The sequence below is a fragment of the Balaenoptera physalus genome, assembly GCF_965194825.1.
Source record: "Balaenoptera physalus genome assembly, chromosome: 15".
In the NCBI taxonomy this organism is placed as follows: Eukaryota; Metazoa; Chordata; class Mammalia; order Artiodactyla; family Balaenopteridae; genus Balaenoptera; species Balaenoptera physalus.
Window position 1 is genome coordinate 32,283,053 of NC_138894.1, and position 24,466 is coordinate 32,307,518.

At 41.6% G+C, this 24,466-nt stretch overlaps 3 protein-coding genes across 7 annotated transcripts in view; all 3 read left to right on the plus strand.

Moving 5' to 3' along the window:
- Positions 1–24,466, plus strand: part of LOC309643963 (RNA/RNP complex-1-interacting phosphatase-like) — a 162,886-nt gene that overhangs the window by 45,607 nt on the left and 92,813 nt on the right. The window lies entirely within an intron of this gene.
- On the plus strand, positions 67–10,275 carry TPRKB (TP53RK binding protein). 3 transcript variants are annotated; one of them, XM_082427195.1, is made up of 6 exons: positions 67–331; positions 2,852–3,011; positions 7,467–7,589; positions 8,933–9,109; positions 9,804–9,839; positions 10,004–10,275. In XM_082427195.1, exons 2-6 carry the CDS (start codon positions 2,871–2,873, stop codon positions 10,088–10,090), a joined length of 564 nt encoding a protein of 187 aa, XP_082283321.1. In that variant the 5' UTR covers positions 67–331; positions 2,852–2,870; the 3' UTR covers positions 10,091–10,275. The 3 variants fall into 3 exon arrangements, with proteins under 3 accessions (XP_082283321.1, XP_082283323.1, XP_082283322.1); XM_082427196.1 differs by lacking the exon at positions 67–331 and adding an exon at positions 542–723; XM_082427197.1 differs by lacking the exon at positions 9,804–9,839 and having other exon boundaries at positions 68–331.
- NAT8 (N-acetyltransferase 8 (putative)) lies at positions 19,080–24,362 on the plus strand. Its single transcript, XM_082427193.1, is given in 4 exon segments — positions 19,080–22,935; positions 22,937–23,254; positions 23,256–23,275; positions 23,277–24,362. Coding segments are annotated over 4 exon segments (591 nt in total). The 5' UTR covers positions 19,080–22,791; the 3' UTR covers positions 23,386–24,362.

A 24,466-nucleotide genomic window follows, 5' to 3' on the forward strand; every position in this document is an offset into this window, starting at 1 on the left:
CGGAAGTTCAGGACTTTGTTTCCGTGGGGAAGATCTTACGAGAAGAACAGGGGGGCGACGGTGAGTCCTCGCCGAGCAAGAGCTGGCCGGGCGGGAACGGAAGACGCAGTCCCGGCACCCATTTTCTAGACAACGGATGTGATTCTCGGCGTCCTCGTTTATCGAGCGCCTCCCGAGGCCCGGCCCTGGGATGCAGCCGGGCAATGATCGGCTTAGTCTCTCCCTGATGTATCAGCTGACGATACGTCACCCTGATAAGGCCGCGACTCACCAAAGTTGTGACAGAGGAGCTCGTGGAATAGGGAGCTAGTCCTGGGTTGTGGGCGCGCTGGTAAGTGGACTCTTACCGGCGAGTTGAAGGGAGGGAGGATTGCATCAGGGGAACTGCCTGTCCTAGAGGGCGCGCGGGGGCGGGAGCTTGGTGACTTGAAGCTGAGAAGTCAAGTGCGGTGGTGGCGGAATGAGCGCGATCAGGGGAGGGGTGCGCTAGGAAGCCGAAGAGGGAGGAAGGGCCCAGATCATACAGTTTGGAACGCCCGTGGGTGGAGGTTGGATGATAGGAGGGCAGGAATTTTGAGGCGACCACTTCTAGGAGGTCACAGATGTAGATGAGAGATGGTGGCCTACGGTGGAGGCAGTGGGTATAGGAGAGAATTGGAGCTGTCAAGATGATATTTAAAAATTGACAAGACTTTTGGATTAGATATGGGACTTGAGTGAGAGGTTAGTATCCAACGATGATTCGAAGTTTCTGACCTGAGTGAATTATATAAAACAAAACAAACCATTTTGACGTTTGCTAGGGGGCCTTTTTCCCCTAGTGTAAAAACAAAAACCACAAAAAATTTTTTCCTCCCTGGTTATATGTACTCGTTATATTTTGTGTGCACACTGCAGAAAATTCAGAACATACACACAAAAATATTTTTTATAGAAAACAGTAAAAATTACCTGCAATTCTACTATCCAAGATGGCCGTATTTTGGTGTGCTTCCTTTATGTTTTTGCTTTCTGAGTGCATCTTTTTGTATAATTGGGTATACATTCTGTCTGTATCTATTCTTTTTCCATTGGACGTTATCATGATAATAAAGGTTGAACTGCTGTGTGCTACGACATTATTCACAAATTTTATTCTTTCCTGATTGTAACAGAAAAGATCAGATGTAATTCCAGCAAGTCAAGGCTAACTTTTTTTTTTAAACCCCACATTTGTTTATTTATTTATTTTTGGCTGTGTTGGGTCTTCGTTTCTGTGCAAGGGCTTTCTCTAGTTGTGGCAAGCGGGGGCCACTCTTCATCGCGGTGCGCGGGCCTCTCACTATCGCGACCTCTCCTGTTGCGGAGCACAGGCTCCAGACGCGCAGGCTCAGTAGTTGTGGCTCACAGGCCTAGTTGCTCCGCGGAATGTGGGATCTTCCCAGACCAGGGCTCGAACCCGTGTCCCCTGAATTGGCAGGCAGATTCTCAACCACTGCGCCACGAGGGAAGCCCAAGGATAACTTTTTGTTGTATTTTTCTTTCAATATTTTTTCTTTTTGTGTACCTTTTAAAAACCCCACAATTTATGTCACATTTTGTGTTTTGTTTTCCAGTCAGATGTGAAGTACTTAATGCTATTTATTGCTATATTTACACATCCTTAACTACTCTTCAAGACTAGTTTTTAGTGGTTGTTTAGTAAAAACCAATCCCCTGTTACTAGTTAGGTAGGTTTTCAACTTTTTACTCCTAGGATGATGAGAAGGACATCTTAATACATAAATCCTCAGATTGCCAATTTATTCCTTAAGAAAAATGCTAGCAATGGAACCTCCTAGGTAAAAGGATAAAATGAACCTATAAAATTGCCTCACCCGGGCTTCCCTGGTGGCGCAGTGGTTGAGAATCTGCCTGCCAATTCAGGGGACACGGGTTCGAGCCCTGGTCTGGGAAGATCCCACATGCCGCGGAGCAGCTGGGCCCGTGAGCCACAATTACTGAGCTTGCGTGTCTGGAGCCTGTGCTCCGCAACAGGAGAGGCCGCGATAGTGAGAGGTCCGCGCACCGCGATGAAGAGTAGCCCCCGCTTGCCACAACTAGAGAAAGCGCTCGCACAGAAATGAAGACCCAACACAGCCATAAATAAGTAAATTAATTAATTTTAAAAAAAATTGCCTCACCCAAATATCTCGCTGGGACTTTAATTGAAATTGTTTTAAAGATCAGATTTTTGCAGTGCTTCGTTTTTCCATTTCAAAGATAGATTATGTCTTTCCAGTTATTTGTCTTTTATGTCCTTTTCTTGTTAAATTTATGTCTATAAAGGGTCAGTATTATTATTTAAGAATTGTACCCTCTTGGCTAAATTCCCATGTGTGAAATGAATATCTTTGAGTTGTGTCATACTTTCTTCTATAAGATTATTTTCTTTATATTTGTGCCTAGGTTCTGCTAAAATATAAATAAATGGTGAGATCAGAAAGCTAAAAAGACCAAGTTAGAGTGAGGTTTCCTTAATGCTATAAGTAACCTGTGGTCTAAAAAATTTTTGGTTTTCTGCTCCTAGTTGTCTGTTGGGAAGCTGCCCTTCATGCATGCATCAGAGCCTGCCTTATCTGCACTGCCAGGGGGCCACGTGTCAACCTTGATCCTTTCCCAGGAATGGCAAAGGAAGCTAGAAACAGCTTGAGCAGGGTTAGGAAGACAGTGTCTCATGAAAATGCCAAATGTTTCGGGGTGGATTTTTCTAGTTTAACAGTTCTACATCTTATTATTAAAGTTACTTTAATATATTTAATTGTTAGTAAGGATATTTGTTTGTTAGTGACTTACAGTTATTAACTTTTGGTTTTTTGGTCTTGTGCAATAGAATCCTGCTTATCGATGAAATGCAGTTGACACATCAGCTGGACCTATTTCCCGAATACAGGGTGACCCTTCTGTTATTTAAAGATGTAAAAAATGCTGGAGACTTGAGAAAAAAGGCCATAGAAGGTGCCATTGATGGCTCATTAATAAATCCTACAGTGGTAAGTACTCATGGGAATGAGTGAACTATATGGGGAGTTTAAGAATATGATGATTTTTCATGACGTTATAGGTGGGCCTAAAATTGTTATCTTCAGGTAAAAAGTTCTTGTCCAAGCTGTAGAGTGGAATCAGATTTGGCCAGCCTTGAATTTAACAGTGAATAGAAGCTGAAGTGCCAGAGCCTGCCCTTGGAGATGTGAAAGGTCGTCTAGCTCTGATGTGATGGCAGATGCCTGGATCTCCATCTTCTCTTCTGAACTAGAAAATCTCTGTAAAGGAGGCATTGCATAGTGGTAGAATCAGCAGGACTTAAATCCCAGATATGCCATTTATTATGACTTTGAGCAAGTGGTAGCCAACCTTTATATAGTGCTTATTTGGTTCCTGGCATTGTTCTAAGTTCTTTACATATACCACTAACTCACTTAATCTTCACAGCAACCCTGTGAAGTAAGTATGGTGATTATCTGCTTCTACAGATAAAACACTAAGGAATTCGCCCAGGTTCCCTCGGTAGTAAGTGACAGAACTGGAATTCCAGCTCATTCATTGCCTTGGTTTCCTCATCTATTGCATGTGAATAATGATACAGATATCATAGGGTAGTTTTGAGAAGTATAGAAAATGAAGGTAAAATTTTTTTTTTTAACATCTTTATTGGAGTATAATTGCTTTACAATGGTGTGTTTCTGCTTTATAACAAAGTGAATCAGTTATACATATACATATGTTCCCATATCTCTTCCCTCTTGCATCTTCCTCCCTCCCGCCCTCCCTATCCCACACTCTAGGTGGTCACAAAGCACAGAGCTGATCTCCCTGTGCTATGCGGTTGCTTCCCATTAACTATCTATTTTACGTTTGGTAGTGTATATATGTCCATGCCACTCTCTCTCTTTGTCACATCTTACCCCTCTCCCTCCCCATATCCTCAAGTCCATTCTCTAGTAGGTCTGTGTCTTTATACCCGTCTTGCCACTAGGTTCTTCATGACCTTTTTTTTTTTTTTTTTCTCCTTAGATTCCATATATATGTGTTAGCATACTGTATTTGTTTTTCTCTTTCTGACTTACTTCACTCTGTATGACAGTCTTTAACTCCATCCACCTCACTACAAATAACTCCATTTCGTTTCTTTTTATGGCTGAGTAATATTCCATTGTATATATATGCCACATCTTCTTTATCCATTCATCTGATGATGGACACTTAGGTTGCTTCCATGTCCTGGCTATTGTGAATAGAGCTGCAATGAACATTTTGGTACATGACTCTTTTTGAATTATGGTTTTCTCAGGGTATATGCCCAGTAGTGGGATTGCTGGGTCGTATGGTAGTTCTATTTTTAGTTTTTTAAGGAACCTCCATACTGTTCTCCATAGTGGTTGTATCAATTTACATTCCCACCAACAGTGCAAGAGGGTTCCCTTTTCTCCACACCCTCTCCAGCATTTATTGTTTCTAGATTTTTTGATGATGGCCATTCTGACCGGTGTGAGATGATATCTCATTGTAGTTTTTTTTTTTTTTAATTATTATTTATTTATTTATTTATTTATTTATTTTTTTTTTTGGCTGTGTTGGGTCTTAGTTTCTGTGTGAGGGCTTTCTCCAGTTGCGGCAAGGGGGGGCCACTCTTCATTGCGGTGCGTGGGCCTCTCACTATCGCGGCCTCTCTTGTTGCGGAGCACAGGCTCCAGACGCGCAGGCTCAGTAGTTGTGGCTCACGGGCCTAGTTGCTCCGCGGCATGTGGGATCTTCCCAGACCAGGGCTCGAACCCGTGTCCCCTGCATGGGCAGGCAGATTCTCAACCACTGCACCACCAGGGAAGCCCCTCATTGTAGTTTTGATTTGCATTTCTCTAATGATTAATGATGTTGAGCATTCTTTCATGTGTTTGTTGGCAATCTGTATATCTTCTTTGGAGAAATGTCTATTTAGGTCTTCTGCCCATTTTTGGATTGGGTTGTTTGTTTTTTTGTTATTGAGCTGCATGAGCTGCTTGTAAATCTTGGAGATTAATCCTTTGTCAGTTGCTTCATTTGCAAATATTTTCTCCCATTCTGAGGGTTGTCTTTTGGTCTTGTTTATGGTTTCCTCTGCTGTACAAAAGCTTTTAAGTTTCATTAGGTCCCATTTGTTTATATGTGTTTTTATTTCCATTTCTCTAGGAGTTGGGTCAAAAAGGATCTTGCTGTGATTTATGTCATAGAGTGTTCTGCCTATGTTTTCCTCTAAGAGTTTGATAGTGTCTGGCCTTACTTTTAGGTCTTTAATCCATTTGGAGTTTATTTTTGTGTATGGTGTCAGGGAGTGTTCTAATTTCATACTTTTACATGTAGCTGTCCAGTTTTCCCAGCACCACTTATTGAAGAGGCTGTCTTTTCTCCACTGTATATGCTTGCCTCCTTTATCAAAGATAAGGTGACCATATGTGCGTGGGTTTATCTCTGGGCTTTCTATCCTGTTCCATTGATCTATGTTTCTGTTTTTGTGCCAGTACCAAACTGTCTTGATTACTGTAGCTTTGTAGTATAGTCTGAAGTCAGGGAGCCTGATTCCTCCAGCTCCATTTTTCGTTCTCAAGATTTCTTTGGCTATTCGGGGTCTTTTGTGTTTCCATACAAATTGTGAAATTTTTTGTTCTAGTTCTGTGAAAAATGCCAGTGGTAGTTTGATAGGGATTGCATTGAATCTGTAGATTGCTTTGGGTAGTAGAGTCATTTTCACAATGTTGATTCTTCCAATCCAAGAACATGGTATATCTCTCCATCTATTTGTATCATCTTTAATTTCTTTCATCAGTGTCTTATAATTTTCTGCATACAGGTCTTTTGTCTCCTTAGGTAGGTTTATTCCTAGATATTTTATTCTTTTTGTTGCAATGGTAAATGGGAGTGTTTCCTTAATTTCACTTTCAGATTTTTCATCATTAGTGTATAGGAATACAAGAGATTTCTGTGCATAAATTTTGTATCCTGCTACTTTACCAAATTCATTGATTATCTCTAGTAGTTTTCTGGTAGCATCCTTAGGATTTTCTATGTATAGTATCATGTCATCTGCAAACAGTGACAGCTTTACTTCTTCTTTTCCAATTTGGATTCCTTTTATTTCTTTTTCTTCTCTGATTGCTGTGGCTAAAACTTCCAAAACTATGTTGAATAATAGTGGTGAGAGTGGGCAACCTTGTCTCGTTCCTGATCTTAGTGGAAATGGTTTCAGTTTTTCACCATTGAGGACAATGTTGGCTGTGGGTTTGTCGTATATGGCCTTTATTATGTTGAGGAAAGTTCCCTCTATGCCTACTTTCTGCAGGGCTTTTATCATAAATGGGTGTTGAATTTTGTCAAAAGCTTTCTCTGCATCTATTGAGATCATCATATGGTTTTTCTCCTTCAATTTGTTAATATGATGTATCACGTTGATTGATTTGCGTATATTGAAGAATCCTTGCATTCCTGGAATAAACCCCACTTGATCATGGTATATGATCCTTTTAATGTGCTGTTGGATTCTGTTTGCTAGTATTTTGTTGAGGATTTTTGCATCTATGTTCATCAGTGATATTGGCCTGTAGTTTTCTTTCTTTGTGACATCTTTGTCTGGTTTTGGTATCAGGGTGATGGTGGCCTCGTAGAATGAGTTGGGGAGTGTTCCTCCCTCTGCAATATTTTGGAAGAGTTTGAGAAGGATAGGTGTTAGCTCTTCTCTAAATGTTTGATAGAATTCTCCTGTGAAGCCATCTGGTCCTGGGCTTTTGTTTGTTGGAAGATTTTTAATCACAGTTTCAATTTCAGTGCTTGTGATTGGTCTGTTCATATTTCCTATTTCTTCCTGGTTCAGTCTCGGCAGGTTGTGCATTTCTAAGAATTTGTCCATTTCTTCCAGGTTGTCCATTTTATTGGCATAGAGTTGCTTGTAGTAATCTCTCATGATCGTTTGTATTTCTGCAGTGTCAGTGGTTACTTCTCCTTTTTCATTTCTAATTCTATTGATTTGAGTGTTCTCCCTTTTTCTCTTGATGAGTCTGGCTACTGGTTTATCAATTTTGTTTATCTTCTCAAAGAACCAGCTTTTAGTTTTATTGATCTTTGCTATTGTTTCCTTCATTTCTTTTTCATTTATTTCTGATCTGATCTTTATGATTTCTTTCCTTCTGATATCTTTGGGGTTTGGTAAAATGTTGAGAAATGGCCTTTCCCATAATAATAGCCCTCAATAAGTGTTGCTTCCGAACTTTTTATTATTTATCTAAGTTTCTTGCAACTGTAAAATTCTGTGATTTTCTAAACACCGTAAGCCCTTGAGATTTTGAAAATTTTGAAAATGTAGTCCATAGGAATTGTGATGAAGTAAAACAGCCTGACACTGGAGTTACCATGATATAGGGCATATGTCTTCAGAGTACTCCAGAGTCTCTGTGTGTAATTCTTTTTGTTTTCTTTGGTAGATTGTCGATCCATTTCAGATACTTGTGGCAGCAAACAAAGCAGTTCACCTCTACAAACTGGAAAAAATGAAGACAAGAACTCTATCTACTGAAATTATTTTCAATCTTTCCCCAAATAACAATGTAATTAATATGGAATTTACTTACTTTATATCTTTTGACCTTGTCATGGTAGCCTTTGTACTCAGTGTTGGGTTGGAGCCTGTTGTTAGTAACAAACGGAAATGATAGTGAAGAAAGAATGCTGGACAGAGAGCTGAGGTTTAGCATTGCCTCTTACTAGACAAATAAGCTTTGGAGTCACTTCACATATGAGTAAACTAAAGTTTTGCTAAATTAAGTGAGGATAGTTTTATTTGTCCTTCCTGACCATATAGAGTCAGGAAGATCACTCTAAATTATATTTAAATCTAATGATAAAAATTAGGCATGGATATTTGTGTGTTATCATGTGTATCTTTCGTTCTCCCCATGAACTCTTTGAGGATAGAACCCATGTCTTTTCCATACACCAGAAGCCTGCCTGGGACCTAGAACAGCCCTTTAACACATGCTCACACACCCAGTGCATAGGAAGAGTTTGTGGTTTGAGATATTGATAGTAATCAAAGTTATTGAGTTAAAAACATTCTACCTGGGGAACATTTGAAAAAAAAAAATGTAATTTTGCTGACGAAGTTTTAGTATTACTACTACTATTAACAACACAATCAAGTGCTGACATCAAGAGAAAAGTTAGGAAACCCATGGCATAGTTTAAAATACAGATGTTTGAAAAATTTATAAAATGTGTGGTAATAGAATTCCCCAGTACCTGGGGGAAAATTACTGGGTAACTATTGTTTCTTTGAGATCACTGAAATAACTCAGGAGATTGTACAATTCATAAACATCTGTTCCCTACCCTGTTCCAGCTGTAGGGGCAGAAGAAACAAATATGTTTCTGAGGAAGGCAGATGAACAAGACAAAGTCCAAATGCTCTAAGATAATTGATATAATGGGAATAATAATGCAAATCTGTGGGAACAAAGAAGCAATTCATTCTGTAAGGAGGAAAGTGCAAGGGGAGTGGCATTTGAACTGGACCTTGAAAGATGAGGGCACTCCAGGCAGAGGGCAAAGTGTGAGCCCAGGCAAAAAAGTATGAAATGACGGGAGGCCCAAACTGTCCTGACTGGCTAGAGGGCAGGAGTGCACGGCTAGAGGGTCACTTAGGTCCGGGGGAGTGGGTGTTTGTGCACCGTGCCAAGTCCAGGCTTGAATCTATGGGAGTGAGGCGCAGCTTTGAGCAGGGAGGACTCAAGAGGCAGAGCTGGTAGATATTAGGAAGGGATTGTTGGAAAACTGTAGACAGAGAAAACTATTAGGATATGAAAAATAAGAATCTGACCAGGAAAGAGCACAAATGGGGAGAGATTTCAGATTTTGAAACTACTGGTTTTATTGTCTTTTTATTCCCCCTTAGATTTCAGAGGCCTTGAAAAAATTTGGTATCTCGGCAAATGACACTTCAGTTCTGATTGCTTATATTGAAGAGGGAGAAAAACAAATAAATCAAGAATACCTAATATCTCAGGTAGAAGGTCATCAAGTTTCTCTCAAAAATCTCCCTGAAATAACAAATATTACAGAAGTCAAAAAGGTTTGTAAGCCTGTATTTTTAGAAAGAGCATGGTAGATGTGGAATAATACTGTTTGCTTATTGAACACCAATGCTTCTATATATTTTTTTAACTTTTAAGAAAGGTTAATGTAATTAAAAGTTACTTGAAAAATAATTATAGATGCAAAGAATTGGAAATGCAGGTTTATATAACATATAATTAAAAACTTAGTTGATGCATTCTTTTTATATATATATAAATTTATTTATTTGTGGCTACGTTGGGTCTTCGTTGCTGCGCACGGGCTTTCTGCAGTTGCGGCAAGCGGGTGCTACTCTTCGTTGCAGTGCGCAGGCTTGTCATTGCAGTGGCTTCTCTTGTTGCCGAGCATGGGCTCTAGGCACGCGGACTTCAGTAGTTGTGACACACGGGCTCAGTAGTTGTGGCTCTTGGGCTCTAGAGCACAGGCTTCAGTAGTTGTGGTGCACGGGCTTATTTGCTCAGCAGCATGTGGGATCTTCCCGGGCCAGGGCTCAAACCCGTGTCTCCTGCTTTGGCAGGCGGATTCTTAACCACTGTGCCACCAGGGAAGCCTGATGCATTCTTTTTAAAAGAATAGATAATTTTAAATATCTATATCTTACGCAGTACATTTGAAATGTAAAATGTAGTATGAAGTTAATGTCTATATGTATGCTTTTAAAATTGGTACAAATGTATTTCTATGTTTAGAGAGTTATCACCATAACTGCAATTGAAACTTTTGACGTAAGTGATGAATTGTCATCTACTTTCCATATTTTAATCACATTGTGATTTTACACCATTATCCCAATAATTGAGTAATAAATAAATTCACATATACATGCTCGTGTAATGAAAGTAGTACATGAATATGTCAGCATGTCATAATCTGTCTTTTATTTTTACAGGTATATAAACTATCTTCACAAGAAGAAAGTATTGGGACATTATTGGATGGTATCATTTGTAGAATGTCAACAAAAGATGTTTTGTGAAATGACAGAAATATTAAAAATTTTCAGCAATTATAAAAAACATTCATTATTTTTTCCGGATTATAAAATCTATTATGTTTGTTGTAGAAAATTTTAAAACACAGAATGGTAACAAAGAAAAAAAAAACACAACCATTCCTGATCCTATCTCTTAATATTTTAAAAGATAACCATGGTTACTGTTATTTGTTATTGTCTTCTAGTCTTCTGTTTCTGTTCAAATATATTTTATTTTTATGTAAGTGGAATAATTGCTAACATTTATTGGGTGTCTACAATGTACTGAGTTCTTGTCTTCATGACTTTATATCCCTCAGCTCATATTCCTGCACTTACTTCTGGCTACTCCAGCATTGCTGTTCCAAGCCTCCTGGTTCCAAGTTTTTACATGCAAGAATTCATTTAATTATCACGGCATCATATGAGGCAGATACTGTTAATACTCCCATTTTACACAAAGGCAACTAAAAGGTTGTAGAAGTAATAAATAACTTGCCCAAGGTTTTACAGCTAAAAGTCATGTTTTATAAATGCTTTGGGTTCTTTTTTTTTTTCTATTTTGTCTTAAAATATGATTGTGTCAGTCAAGATAGAGTAGGTTAGGGGTCAGCAAACTTTTCTGTTAAGGACAAGGTAGTACGTGTTTGCAGTTCTACAGGCCATATGGTGTCTGTTGCACCTACTCAGGTCTTGCTGTTGTAGTGCTGAAGCATCCACAGACGGTATATAAATGATACACACAGGGGGCTTCCCTAGTGGCGCAGTGGTTGAGAATCTGCCTGCCAATGCAGGGGACACGGGTTCGAGCCCTGGTCTGGGAAGATCCCACATGCCGCGGAGCAGCTGGGCCCGTGAGCCACAATTACTGAGCCTGCGCGTCTGGAGCCTGTGCTCCGCAACAAGAGAGGCCGCGATAGTGAGAGGCCCGTGCATCGCGATGAAGAGTGGCCCCCGCTTGCCACAACTAGAGAAAGTCCTCGCACAGAAACAAAGACCCAACACAGCCATAAATAAATAAATAAATAAATAAATAAATAAATAAATATTTTAAAAAAAAAAGATACACACAACTGTATCCCAGTAAAACTTTATTTACAAAAATAAGTGATGGGCAAGATTTGACCACAGGGCAGTAGTTTCTGGACTCCTAGGTTAGATTAGGCTGTAATTTAGGGTCCCTAAAGCTCATTGGTTTCATACGACAAAAGTTTGTGTCTTGCTCACTCCACGTAGCCACTGTGAATCAGTAGGAAGACTCATTGCAGTGACTCAGGAATCCAGTCAGCCGAAGGCTTTATGTCAGCATGCGCTCTGTGGGTCACTGCACAGCTGGAAGTCATGCTGTGAGTTACATGGTGGCTCTTAAAGCTCCCATGTGGAAGTGACAGATATCGCTTATCTCATGTTTCACTGTCCAGTCGCATGGCCATGCCAACATCAAAAGGGGTGGGGGAGTGCGATCCTGCACCATGCTAGAGAATGGAGAGGTAGAAATCCTTAGGGGACAAACATACATTTATTTCCATTGTGGTCATTAATAAGGTACCAAAGCACATCGTTAGCATTTCTTGCATGTGCTGTGCTAAGCTCTTTATATACACTGCCTCATATAGTCCTCTCTACAACCCCAAGAGATTTTACCACCTTCAAGGAAGCAAATTTAGTCTCTGAACTCTATTTCAAAAAGTTTCAAACCTACAGAACAATTGAAAATAATACAATGAACATCCATGTGACTTTCATGTGATTTCACTATTTGTTAACATTTTGCTACATTTGCTTGCTTTTCTGAAATATTTGAAAGTAAATTGCAGACCTCATGACACTTCACCCTACATTGTGTTTAGTGGTCATGTCTCTTAGTCTCCTTTAATCTAGAACAATCTTTTTTTTTAAGATATTTTTTAAATGTGGACCATTTTTTATAAATATTTATTCATAAGTATTTTTATTTTTTTAAATATTTATTTATTTAATTTGGTTGTGCCGGGTCTTAGTTGCAGCAGGTGGCTCCTTAGTTGCGGCACGCAAGCTCCTTAGTTGCAGCATGCCTGTGGGATCTAGTTCCCTGACCAGGGATCGAACCTGGTCCCCCTGCATTGGGAGCGCAGAGTCTTAACCACTGTGCCACCAGGGAAGTCCTGATGTGGACCATTTTTAAGGTCTTTATTGAATTTGTTACAATATTGCTTGTGTTTTATGTTTTGGTTTTTTGGCCACAAGGCATGTGGGATCTTAGCTCCCCAACCAGGGATCAGATCTGCACCCCTTGCATTGGAAGGCAAAGTCTTAACCACTGGACTGCCAGGGAAGTCCCATAGAACAATCTTTCTTTCTTTCTTTCTTTTTTTTTTTAAGTGATGTTGACATTCTTTGACGAGTACCCTAGATGTGTTTCAGAATTTCAGAATGAGTTTGTTCATGATTCGAGTCAGTTTAAAAATTTTGGGGAATGAGAGTAGATTTTGTGTCCTTCCAGTTGTATATTGTTGGGAGGCACATCATGTCATTTGGCTTCATCATTGGTGATACAGTTTGGTCACTTCATTAAGGTGTTCCCCACCCCCTGCCAGACCTCTCCATTATGAAGGCATCTCTTCCCCTGAACCTTAGGGAGTCAAAGCTGCCCTAAAGCTCAAAGTGCTTGTGGTCAAAATTAGAACTCAGATCTACCTGAGTGACCCCTGATTCTATGCTTCTAATGACTCCACACTACTTCTTCCCTTGCCATCACTCTCAAACATGTTTTTATCAATGTGAAACATCACATATGTAATTCTATTTTTATACAATAACATTGCTTTCAATTTTTCACTTTGCTTTTGCAAATAAATCTCTGTACACGTTTCTTTCTTTAGGATAGCTTCCCTGAAGTGGAGTTATTAGGGAAGAGGATATGCATTTTTTAATACCAGAAAGGTGCCATTTTGCACTTGTAATTGGCACAAGTGTGCCAGTCTCAGCAGACTCGCCAACAATGCCTTTTAACTTTTCAACATTTTCACCATTTTGAGTTGTCAGACTACTGGTGAAGTTGAACTGTTTATTAGTTTGTTATGAAGAGTGTTTTGAAAGGGTTTATTTCTGTAACTATTTATAATGTTTTCAACTCTTTGTGAGCCTTTGGGTGAAGAAGAAAAAAGAAAAAGTAATGCCATTTCCTGGGAAAGAAGTTAACGTAAGCACCACAAGCTTTTTCTCTAAAAAAATTGATCCAATTTAGGAACAATGTTCTTTGTTCCTAAATTAACCAGGTTGCTTCAGAGCCTAAAGGCTCCCCAGCAAAAGCAACCTGTAATTATAGGGACTTTGGTGCTGGCAGAGAAGGGATGCAGTTTGGTAGGACACCCTTATCTGGCTCCTTAGTCAAGGGTTACATATTAAAGTAAAAAGCCAGCTGTCTCTGGGATAAGGTGAGGGAAGGGGGCTCTGTTACCCAGGCAATCATTGTTAATCCCCCTCTCCCCAGTCTTGGGAACAACTAAGGCTGTAACTACAGTGAAATGGTCTTTAATCCCCTATTCCCCTCCCCAGCACACACTCAGAAGAACTACAAGAACTGCTCCTAAGCCTTGTACCTTCTTTTTAGAAGGAGCCTCATGGCTCACAGGCTATTTCAGGCCTCCTGCTGCCATTCTCATTCTGCTTTTCCCCTTGATGACCTTTCCACTTGTCTGCAAACTACAGTAGTCAATTCCTCTGCTCTGGAACCTGTGCTGGGGTTGCAGCTGCTTCCCTGCTCCTGGCTTTGTTTTGCTGACTGACGTGCCATCTGTACTCCATGTTACAATACTGAGTAAAGCACAACTCTCTAGGTTGATTGGGTGCAATGAGCAAAGTTTGTATTCATCAGATTTGCCTGTTCTTGTTTTCATAATCCTCTGTGCCAGTAGTCTCCCATTGTTCCCTCCAGGTCACCCTTCATCTTTCTCCACTCTTCTCTCTGCCCTGGAGGCTGACTTACCATGTACCCAGCAAGAGGTCCTCCCTTCCCCTTGGCTTCTACTTGGGTTTGGCCAGTGTGTGTGAAGGGGGGAGGCTAGCAGGAGAATGAGGCCAGGGTGTTTATTCTCCTGGCCCCTCCCTGCAAGGACCCCTAGGCTGGCTTTGGCCCTGAACCTCTCAGGGCGGTCTGTGCTACTCAACTCCTGGGTCAGACTCCTGTCACCTCTCCCTCCACCTCCCTTCAGGCCTCTGAGCAATAACACTCCTGGTTCCCCTCTACCCATCCACACCTTCATAATTAGGCCCTTTGGTGATCTATACCTGTAAAATCAGCTCGAGTTATCCTAATTTGAGTGCTGATACCATCTCCCTTTTGCTAAATTTGTTAAAAGGTTAAGTTAGATTAGAACCATTTCTGTAGAGCTGAATCATTGTTCTAGGATTTCTGAACATCCTGCCAAGGACCTATTAGTCCACTTTCTTTCCCCTTGAAATAATTTGCTGTTATTTCCTCTCATTCGTCTCTTTTAAGTGATGAGTTCTTAGTGGGAGACCAGGGCATTGACCTGAGGCTAGGTTACTGGGAGCCCCGATGAGAGATCAGGGGAGATGGTGTTCTTTCCAGGACATTTTCCTTCTCTTTCTGAGGCTTCTGAAACTCTATGAGTCTTGATTGTGTACCTTCCATTTCATTGGCCCATTTCTGGACTGAGCTGGTCTATTAGGCAAGTGTTCCTCATAAATGCAAGCATGGGATTTCATTGACATGCTGCTCTCAAATCCCACAACTCTGGGAATAACAGTGATTCCAAAAATATAATTACCTATTATAATCAGGCTCCTATAGGCAATAGAAAAATAAAATAATTTATCCAGTTACTTGTAACTGTTTAATTAACTGTAATAAGTTAACAGTTACTTGCTAAGCAACTAATAAATTAAGTGATATAAGTGCTTAATGAGAAGTACAAAGGCTTCAAAGAGGGAGCAGATACAAGATCCATCTGGTTGAGAGGGGTCAGAAGTCTTGATGGAGAAGGTAGCACTAAACTGGATCTTGAAGAAAGAACGGAGCCTTAGTCACGTATTGGAATTTGGTCAAGTATGGTCTGACCGCTGGTGATAGGGGCATAATGAGGCTTGGAGGCGAATCTTGCATCCCAGCAGACAGAGCTGGTTCTCCTGGAATACAGTGCTTTACACTACTTAATAATTCACTTGTCAGACAGCTGCCTGTTGGGGTCAGCACGTGGTACTGAAAAAGCAAAATGTTCAGGCCTTCAAGTCAGAGCTGCCAAGGCTTGGGTCCCACCCTGCCATGTTCTATGGGGTTGTGGGTAGGATATCTCAGGCTTGTGGGCTTCGGTTTCCCATTTGTAATAATGGAAACAATATCAACCTTAGCTCTTAGGTTGCTGCCAATATCAAAGAGTACAGCATAGGAAAAGTGCTTTCTCACAGTGCCAGGCATCTAATATCTCAGTGAATAACAGCTGTCTCTCCTTCCCTGTATGTACCTGCATAGTGCTGAGGCAGATAGTAAAACCAAATAAGACTCACTGCTGGTGGGAACGTAAAACTCTGGACAACAGTTTGGCAGTTCCTCAAAATGTTAAAATAGAGTTACCCTATGACCCGGCAATTCCACTCCTAGGTATATACCAAAGGAATTGAAAACAGGTGTTGAAACAACCACTTGTACAGAATGTTCATAGCAGCACTATTCACAGTAGCCGAAAGGTGGAAACAGTTCAAGTGTCCATCAATGGATGACTGGATGAACAAATGTGGTCTATCCATACCATGCAACATTATTCAGCCATGAAAAGCAATGAAGTACTGATACATGCTAGGACATTGGTGAACTTTGAGAACAAAAGTGAAAGAGGCTGAACATAAAAATTCACATATTGCATGTTTCCATTTAAACGAAGCATCAAGAATAGGTAAATCCATAGAGACAGAAAGCAGGTTAGTTTTTGCCAGGGGCTCGGGAGCGGTGGAAATAGGCAGTGACTACCTACTGACTAACAGGTCTCCTTTTGGGGTAAAGAAAATGCTTTGGAACTAGATAGAGGTGGTAGTTACACAACATTGTGAATGTACTAAATGCCACTGAATTGTACACATTTAAATGGTTAATTAAAAATAAAATAATAGAATAAAATAACACACCTGCCTTACCTTTAGGAGTTCACAATCTTAGCTGGGTCTCTTTAGACTCTTAAGAGTTGGCTGAGGGAACTTCCCTGGTGGTCCAGTGGTTAAGAATCCACCTTCCAATGCAGGGGACATGGGTTCAATCCCTGGTCAGGGAACTAAGATCCCACATGCCATGGGGCAACTAAGTCTGCGCCACAGCCACTGAGCCTGTGCACCACAGCTGGAGAGAAGCCGGTGCGCTGCAACAAAAGATCCCACATGCCGCAACTAAGACCCAATGCAGCCAAAAATAAATAAATATTTAAAAAAAAAAACGAGTTGGCTGAGGCACATTTGCAGCAACATGGATGGACCTAGAGATTTTCATGCTAAGTGATGTCAGAAAGAGAAAGACAAACACCGTATGATATCACTTATATGTGGAATCTAAAATATGACACAAATGAACTCATCTACAAAACAGAAACAGACTCACAGACATAGAGAACGGACTTGTGGTTGCTAAGGGGGAGGGGGCGTGGGGGAGGGGTGGATTGGGAGTTTGGGATGGGCAGATGCAAACTATTATATATAGGATGGATAAACAACAAGGTCCTAATGTATAGCACAGGGAACTATATACAATATTCTGTGATAAACCATAATGGAAAAAAATCTGGAAAAGAATGTACACATATGTATAACTGAATCACTTTGCTGCACAGCAGAAATTAACACACTGTAAATCAACTATAGTTTGATAAAATAAATAATAAAAAAAAGAAGTTGGCTGAGGCAGAGACAGGAAGATTCCCAAGCCTCAGTTTTTTTTTTTTTTTTTCTTAACATCTTTATTGGAGTATAATTGCTTTACAATGGTGTGTTAGTTTCTGCTTTATAACAAAGTGAATCAGTTATACATATACATATGTTCCCATATCTCTTCCCTCCTGCGTCTCCCTCCCTCCAACCCTCCCTATCCCACCCCTCTAGGTGGTCACAAAGCATCGAGCTGATCTCCCTGTGCTATGCGGCTGCTTCCCACTAGCTATCTATTTTACATTTGGCAGTGTATATATGTCCATGCCACTCTCTCACCCTGTCACATCTTACCCCTCTCCCTCCCCATATCCTCAAGTCCATTCTCTAGTAGGTCTGTGTCTTTATTCCCATCTTGCCACTAGGTTCTTCATGACCTTTTTTTTTTTTTTCCTTAGATTCCATATATATGTGTTAGCATACTGTATTTGTTTTTCTCTTTCTGACTTACTTCACTCTGTATGACAGACTCTAACTCCATCCACCTCATTACAAATACCTCCATTTCGTTTCTTTTTATGGCTGAGTAATATTCCATTGTATATATGTGCCACATCTTCTTTATCCATTCATCCGATGATGGACATTTCGGTTGCTTCCATGTCCTGGCTATTGTAAATAGAGCTGCAATGAACATTGTGGTACATGACTCTTTTTGAGTTATGGTTTTCTCAGGGTATATGCCCAGTAGTGGGATTGCTGGGTCGTATGGTAGTTCTATTTTTAGTTTTTTAAGGAACCTCCATATTGTTCTCCATAGTGGCTGTATCAATTTACATTCCCACCAACAGTGCAAGAGGGTTCCCTTTTCTCCACACCCTCTCCAGCATTTATTGTTTCTAGATTTTTTGATGATGGCCATTCTGACTGGTGTGAGATGATATCTCATTGTAGTTTTGATTTACATTTCTCTAATGATTAATGATGTTGAGCATTCTTTCATGTGTCTGTTGGCAATCTGTATATCTTCTTTGGAGAAATGTCTATTTAGGTCTTCTGCCCATTTTTGGATTGGGTTGTTTGTTTTTTTGTTATTGAGCTGCATGAGCTGCTTGTAAATCTTGGAGATTAATCCTTTGTCAGTTGCTTCATTTGCAAATATTTTCTCCCATTCTGAGGGTTGTCTTTTGGTCTTGTTTATGGTTTCCTTTGCTGTGCAAAAGCTTTTAAGTTTCATTAGGTCCCATTTGTTTATATGTGTTTTTATTTCCATTTCTCTAGGAGTTGGGTCAAAAAGGATCTTGCTGTGATTTATGTCATAGAGTGTTCTGCCTATGTTTTCCTCTAAGAGTTTGATAGTGTCTGGCCTTACATTTAGGTCTTTAATCCATTTGGAGTTTATTTTTGTGTATGGTGTTAGGGAGTGTTCTAATTTCATACTTTTACATGTAGCTGTCCAGTTTTCCCAGCACCACTTATTGAAGAGGCTGTCTTTTCTCCACTGTATATGCTTGCCTCCTTTATCAAAGATAAGGTGACCATATATGCGTGGGTTTATCTCTGGGCTTTCTATCCTGTTCCATTGATCTATGTTTCTGTTTTTGTGCCAGTACCAAACTGTCTTGATTACTGTAGCTTTGTAGTATAGTCTGAAGTCAGGGAACCTGAGTCCTCCAGCTCCATGTTTCATTCTCAAGATTTCTTTGGCTATTTGGGGTCTTTTGTGTTTCCATACAAATTGTGAAATATTTTGTTCTAGTTCTGTGAAAAATGCCAGTGGTAGTTTGATAGGGATTGCATTGAATCTGTAGATTGCTTTGGGTAGTAGAGTCATTTTCACAATGTTGATTCTTCCAATCCAAGAACATGGTATATCTCTCCATCTATTTGTATCATCTTTAATTTCTTTCATCAGTGTCTTATAATTTTCTGCATACAGGTCTTTTGTCTCCTTAGGTAGGTTTATTCCTAGATATTTTATTCTTTTTGTTGCAATGGTAAATGGGAGTGTTTCCTTAATTTCACTTTCAGATTTTTCGTCATTAGTGTATAGGAATACAAGAGATTTCTGTGCATAAATTTTGTATCCTGCTACTTTACCAAATTCATTGATTATCTCTAGTAGTTTTCTGGTAGCATCCTTAGGATTTTCTATGTATAGTATCATGTCATCTGCAAACAGTGACAGCTTTACTTCTTCTTTTCCAATTTGGATTCCTTTTATTTCTTTTTCTTCTCTGATTGCTGTGGCTAAAACTTCCAAAACTATGTTGAATAATAGTGGTGAGAGTGGGCAACCTTGTCTCGTTCCTGATCTTAGTGGAAATGGTTTCAGTTTTTCACCATTGAGGACAATGTTGGCTGTGGGTTTGTCGTATATGGCCTTTATTATGTTGAGGAAAGTTCCCTCTATGCCTACTTTCTGCAGGGCTTTTATCATAAATGGGTGTTGAATTTTGTCAAAAGCTTTCTCTGCATCTATTGAGATCATCATATGGTTTTTCTCCTTCAATTTGTTAATATGATGTATCACGTTGATTGATTTGCGTATATTGAAGAATCCTTGCATTCCTGGAATAAACCCCACTTGATCATGGTATATGATCCTTTTAATGTGCTGTTGGATTCTGTTTGCTAGTATTTTGTTGAGGATTTTTGCATCTATGTTCATCAGTGATATTGGCCTGTAGTTTTCTTTCTTTGTGACATCTTTGTCTGGTTTTGGTATCAGGGTGATGGTGGCCTCGTAGAATGAGTTGGGGAGTGTTCCTCCCTCTGCAATATTTTGGAAGAGTTTGAGAAGGATAGGTGTTAGCTCTTCTCTAAATGTTTGATAGAATTCTCCTGTGAAGCCATCTGGTCCTGGGCTTTTGTTTGTTGGAAGATTTTTAATCACAGTTTCAATTTCAGTGCTTGTGATTGGTCTGTTCATATTTCCTATTTCTTCCTGGTTCAGTCTCGGCAGGTTGTGCATTTCTAAGAATTTGTCCATTTCTTCCAGGTTGTCCATTTTATTGGCATAGAGTTGCTTGTAGTAATCTCTCATGATCGTTTGTATTTCTGCAGTGTCAGTGGTTACTTCTCCTTTTTCATTTCTAATTCTATTGATTTGAGTGTTCTCCCTTTTTCTCTTGATGAGTCTGGCTACTGGTTTATCAATTTTGTTTATCTTCTCAAAGAACCAGCTTTTAGTTTTATTGATCTTTGCTATTGTTTCCTTCATTTCTTTTTCATTTATTTCTGATCTGATCTTTATGATTTCTTTCCTTCTGCTAGCTTTGGGATTTTTTTGTTCTTCTTTCTCTGATTGCTTTAGGTGCAAGATTAGGTTGTTTATTCGAGATGTTTCCTCTTTCTTGATGTAGGCCAAGCCTCAGTTTCATCATCTGCATGCAGGGCCAAGAGTCTGGAATGTGCTGAGACTTCCAGACTTCATTTCCTTCACAGAGAATTACCTATAATTCCTCTATCCAGAGACAAATGCTGCCAATGTTTGGTGTAACCATTCAGACTTTTCTCTCTGCATGCTTGTGTGTATAAATTATTTTTGTTATATTTTTCCAAAAATGAATGAAAACATACTGTTTTATAACCTTTATAGCTTGGTGCTATATTTTGACAATTATTTTTCATGTCAATAAATCCTCCTCATTATTCATGGCTATGAGGAAGGTTGAAAACCCTGAATGTAAACCAAGGCCATTGGGTGTTGAGGAAGCCACAGAAGCCAGTGAGAATACAGGAAAGAGAGGGCAGGGACAGATCAAGGACCTCTGGCCCCTCAGCTTGACTATTAGGTTTCTGATTGGTTATTATTAGATAGACTCATTAGGGATACTCAGCTGTATTTTGGAGCCTTCTATTCTCTTTTGATTCTTAGTTCAAGTTTTGCTTAACATTTAAAAAAATATTAAAATGTAGTGAAAACAATGTAACATACCCATGGCTCACCACCCTGCCTTCATGTTAGTTAAACCCTTGTGGCCTTTTTGCGTGCCAAAGATCTGGAGCCTCAGCAGTCTCCATCACCAGCCCTGGATTCCAGCTGCCAGGGTGGCACCTTTGGGGTGGTTATGATCTTTCTCTCCAAGTCTGGTCTCTCTCCAGCGTCTTCCTAGATGCTCTTGCCAGAAATCTGGCTGTCATCGCTGACAACTTCTTCATCCTCAGATCATCAACTCCTGCCATCTCTGCCCCCAAGGTGCACCTCCAAGTGGGCCAGGTCACACCCATGGCCCAACTCTGGTCTAAGTCACTGCTTTCTCTCGTAGGACCCCTGCTAGCCTAGATGGCTCTTTGTGAACATAGAACAAGGCACCCCCTTCACAAAGACACAACCTATTGGAAACACAGTTCAGTGAGCAGTGACACCTTTGAGCAAATAAGAAAAAGGTGCCTTTTCCTTTGGTCAGACACAGCTCTGTGCCAGGGCTCATGGATTTTAGTTCCCACTAGCCTTCTTGGACGAGGTGCTCTTTTACAGTGAGCAGCCTGCATGTCTGTATCTGGAGGCCCTTCTTTTGCCTGGACTGCTGTGCTAGCCTCTGGGGGCAGGGGGATATATGCTTCCATTCCTGGCTCTTCCAATCCATTTTCCACATGTAGCCAGAGTAATAGACCCACACCACACACAACCCCCACCTCTGGTTATGTTACTCCCCAGCTAAAAACATAGCAATGGCCTCCTGGTGTTCTTGGAATAGAGTCCAAACTTCTTAACCTGGATGATAGGCCCTGCATGACCAGGTCCCTGCTGCCCTCATCCGGCTGTGAAGCACCTCGTATGCTGAGCCAGGGGACTTGGACTCTGGTCTGTGATGACAGAGCACAGGGTGAGGGGCAAATTCCCCAGGGTCATAGCAGCTGTGTGGAGGGGCTGAGGGTGGACATCAGATAGCACCAAGGTGCTGGGTGGACTGCCATGGTGTGGGGTGTAGGCCGTCCACAAGGGCAAGGACTCCTGAGCTGTTCCAGACCCTGCGTACCCCCTCCAGGCTAATTACCCAGTGATCAGAGAATGGACTCCCTGCTCCATCATAGCCCAGCTACTTGAGCCTGGGATTTATGATTAACAAATATCCAGGAGCTGGCCAATGAGGTGCCATCCAGGACCTGGTCCCTGGAAGTGGAGCATGCCCTTGCAGTCTCTCCTGGATGCCAGTTGGAGGCTGAGGGCAGAGGCTGCCCTGGACACTCAAGGCTCTTGTGATAGCAGGTGAGAGGCCATGGGTGGAAGGACAGTGTTCTTAGGTGTGGCCTGGAGCTCTGGACCCTCCTCTGGCTCTCAAGGCTGGTCTATTTTTGGTGTTTGGCTCTTATGCCACCTCAACAGCCTGAAAATTTGCAAGCAAGTGGGAAGAAGCCTTTGTTGAAACCTGTACTTGGAAACACAGGACTACTGCAGTGTATGGTCCCTGGGAGAGGGACACACGCTTGGCTGCTGCATGGTGCCACCCCAATGTATGGAGAAGCTGAGAGAGCCAGGGAAAGGGGAAAGAGGGGGAGGGGAGGGGACTTATAACCAGAGATTTGTATGTGTTATTTTATTAAATCCGCTACACAACTTCAGAAGGCAGGCTCTTAGAGAAGATTATGTAATATGCCCAAGGTCATGCATGGAGACAGGATCAAATGCAGACCTTTCTGACTCTACACCTTCTCCCAGTGGTTGTGGCCTATTTCCTCTTGGGTAGAAGCAGAAAGACACATCCTTGATCAGGGTCATCCCCAGTTCTGGGGGGTGGGAGGATAAGCCACTCACATGGCTTCTTCTCTCTCCCCCAGGGCTGCCAGGAAGTCACACAGGGACTCCTACCTCTCTCTTGAACTTTGAGATCCAGACACAGAAGTCTTCCATGGCTCCTTATCAAATCCACAAATACCAGGAAAATTATCGCAAATGGGTCGTGGGCTTGTTCTCCAAGGTGATGACCGAGCACCTTCCCACCACCTTCCACCACATCCTAAAGCTGCCCCGAACCCTTGTGCTCTTGCTTGCGGGGGCCCCTTGCCCTATTCCTGGTCTCTAGCTCCTGGGTCCTGGCCTTCATGGCCAGCCCCTCCCTCCTTGCTGCCCTGAGGTTTCTTGCCAAATACCCCTGGATCCAGTTTGAGATCATGTCTTTGCACACAGACATGTCTGACATCACCAAATCCTACTTCAGTGAGAGTGGCTCCTGCTTCTGGGTGGTTGAGTCTGAGGGGCAGGTGGTGGGCATGGTGGGAGCACTGCCCGTTAAGAAGCCCACCCTGTGGAATGAGCAGTTGCAGCTACTTCACCTACGTGTGGCCCTGGAGCACCGTGGTCAGGGGATAAGTAAAAGCCCTGGTCAGGACTGTCCAAGTCTGCGTGGGACCAGGGCTACAGCGAAGTGGTCCTCAGCACCAGCACACTGCAGTACTCTGCCCTGGCCCTTTACCAGTGCCTCGGCTTCTGGAAGATGGGCTAGTTTTTCTTCTCCACAAGCTATAGGCTAGTTGCTGTCCCTGCAATTCAATTTATCTACCGTCTCCCCTCTGCTCAGGTCTCTCAGGCTCTGGAGCAAGGAGGGGGCCTATGATCCGTTTCGTTGTGGATTAGTTAGGAGGGATCGGCTCTGCTGCAGTAATAAGCAAACCCTGAAGTCTCACTGTGACGGCACAGTAAAAGCTTACTGCTTGTTCACATTGGAACCCAATGGCCTGGGTGGTGGGGTGGCTCTGCTCCATTCAGTTTTTGGGGTTGCTACTGTTTCATTTATCTAGTGCCACGAGAATGTTGCATAAAAAACCACCACAAAATAATGATAAACATTTTTTTAGCTCATGAGTCTGTGGGTCGGCAGCTTGGGCTGAGCTCGGCTGGGCCGCCCCTTAGATCTCCAGGTGTCATGCTCTGCCTCTTCAGTGAGAGGAAATGCAAAGTCATGTGGAAAGGGCGTGGAGAAGGAGTGTGAGAAGAATCCACGTGAGAAGGATCAGGGCCAATGATGCCATCAATCTGCTATGGCCCCCAAGGTCTCTGCTGAAGGGGAAGAAGGCAGCCAGGGACAGAGTGTGGGATTTGACATGGACTAGACCTAGAAGTGGCACAACCCACATCCCACTGGCCAGGGCCAGGTCATGATTTCAATCAAGCTTCTGTTGCCTCTTGAGTTGTGTCTACTAAAGGCTAATGGCTCCGAAGGAAGCTGGAATGAGGCTAGGAGGTAGCTCTGGACCCAAGGCACCTGTGTCTGCTGAGAGTCTCTGGGCCCACCTGATGGCTACCCTAACCAGACACTGTCTGACACCAAATCAACAAAAGGGCTCTCACCGTGTTATGCTGCATTTCTTTTCCTTGATTGGTGCTTTTAGATTGAAGTTCCCCACACATCTCAGGGAGACACTGCATAGCTCCCTGCACCTCTACAGATGGGAAATAAATAACCCTCTGCTGCTTGCTTTACTATGAGTCAATCAGAAGTCATTTTCTATAAAAACACATACAAAAAGGGACTTACTCTTGCCTAGAATTAAGATAATACCATTGTAACAAACATCCCTGTGGGT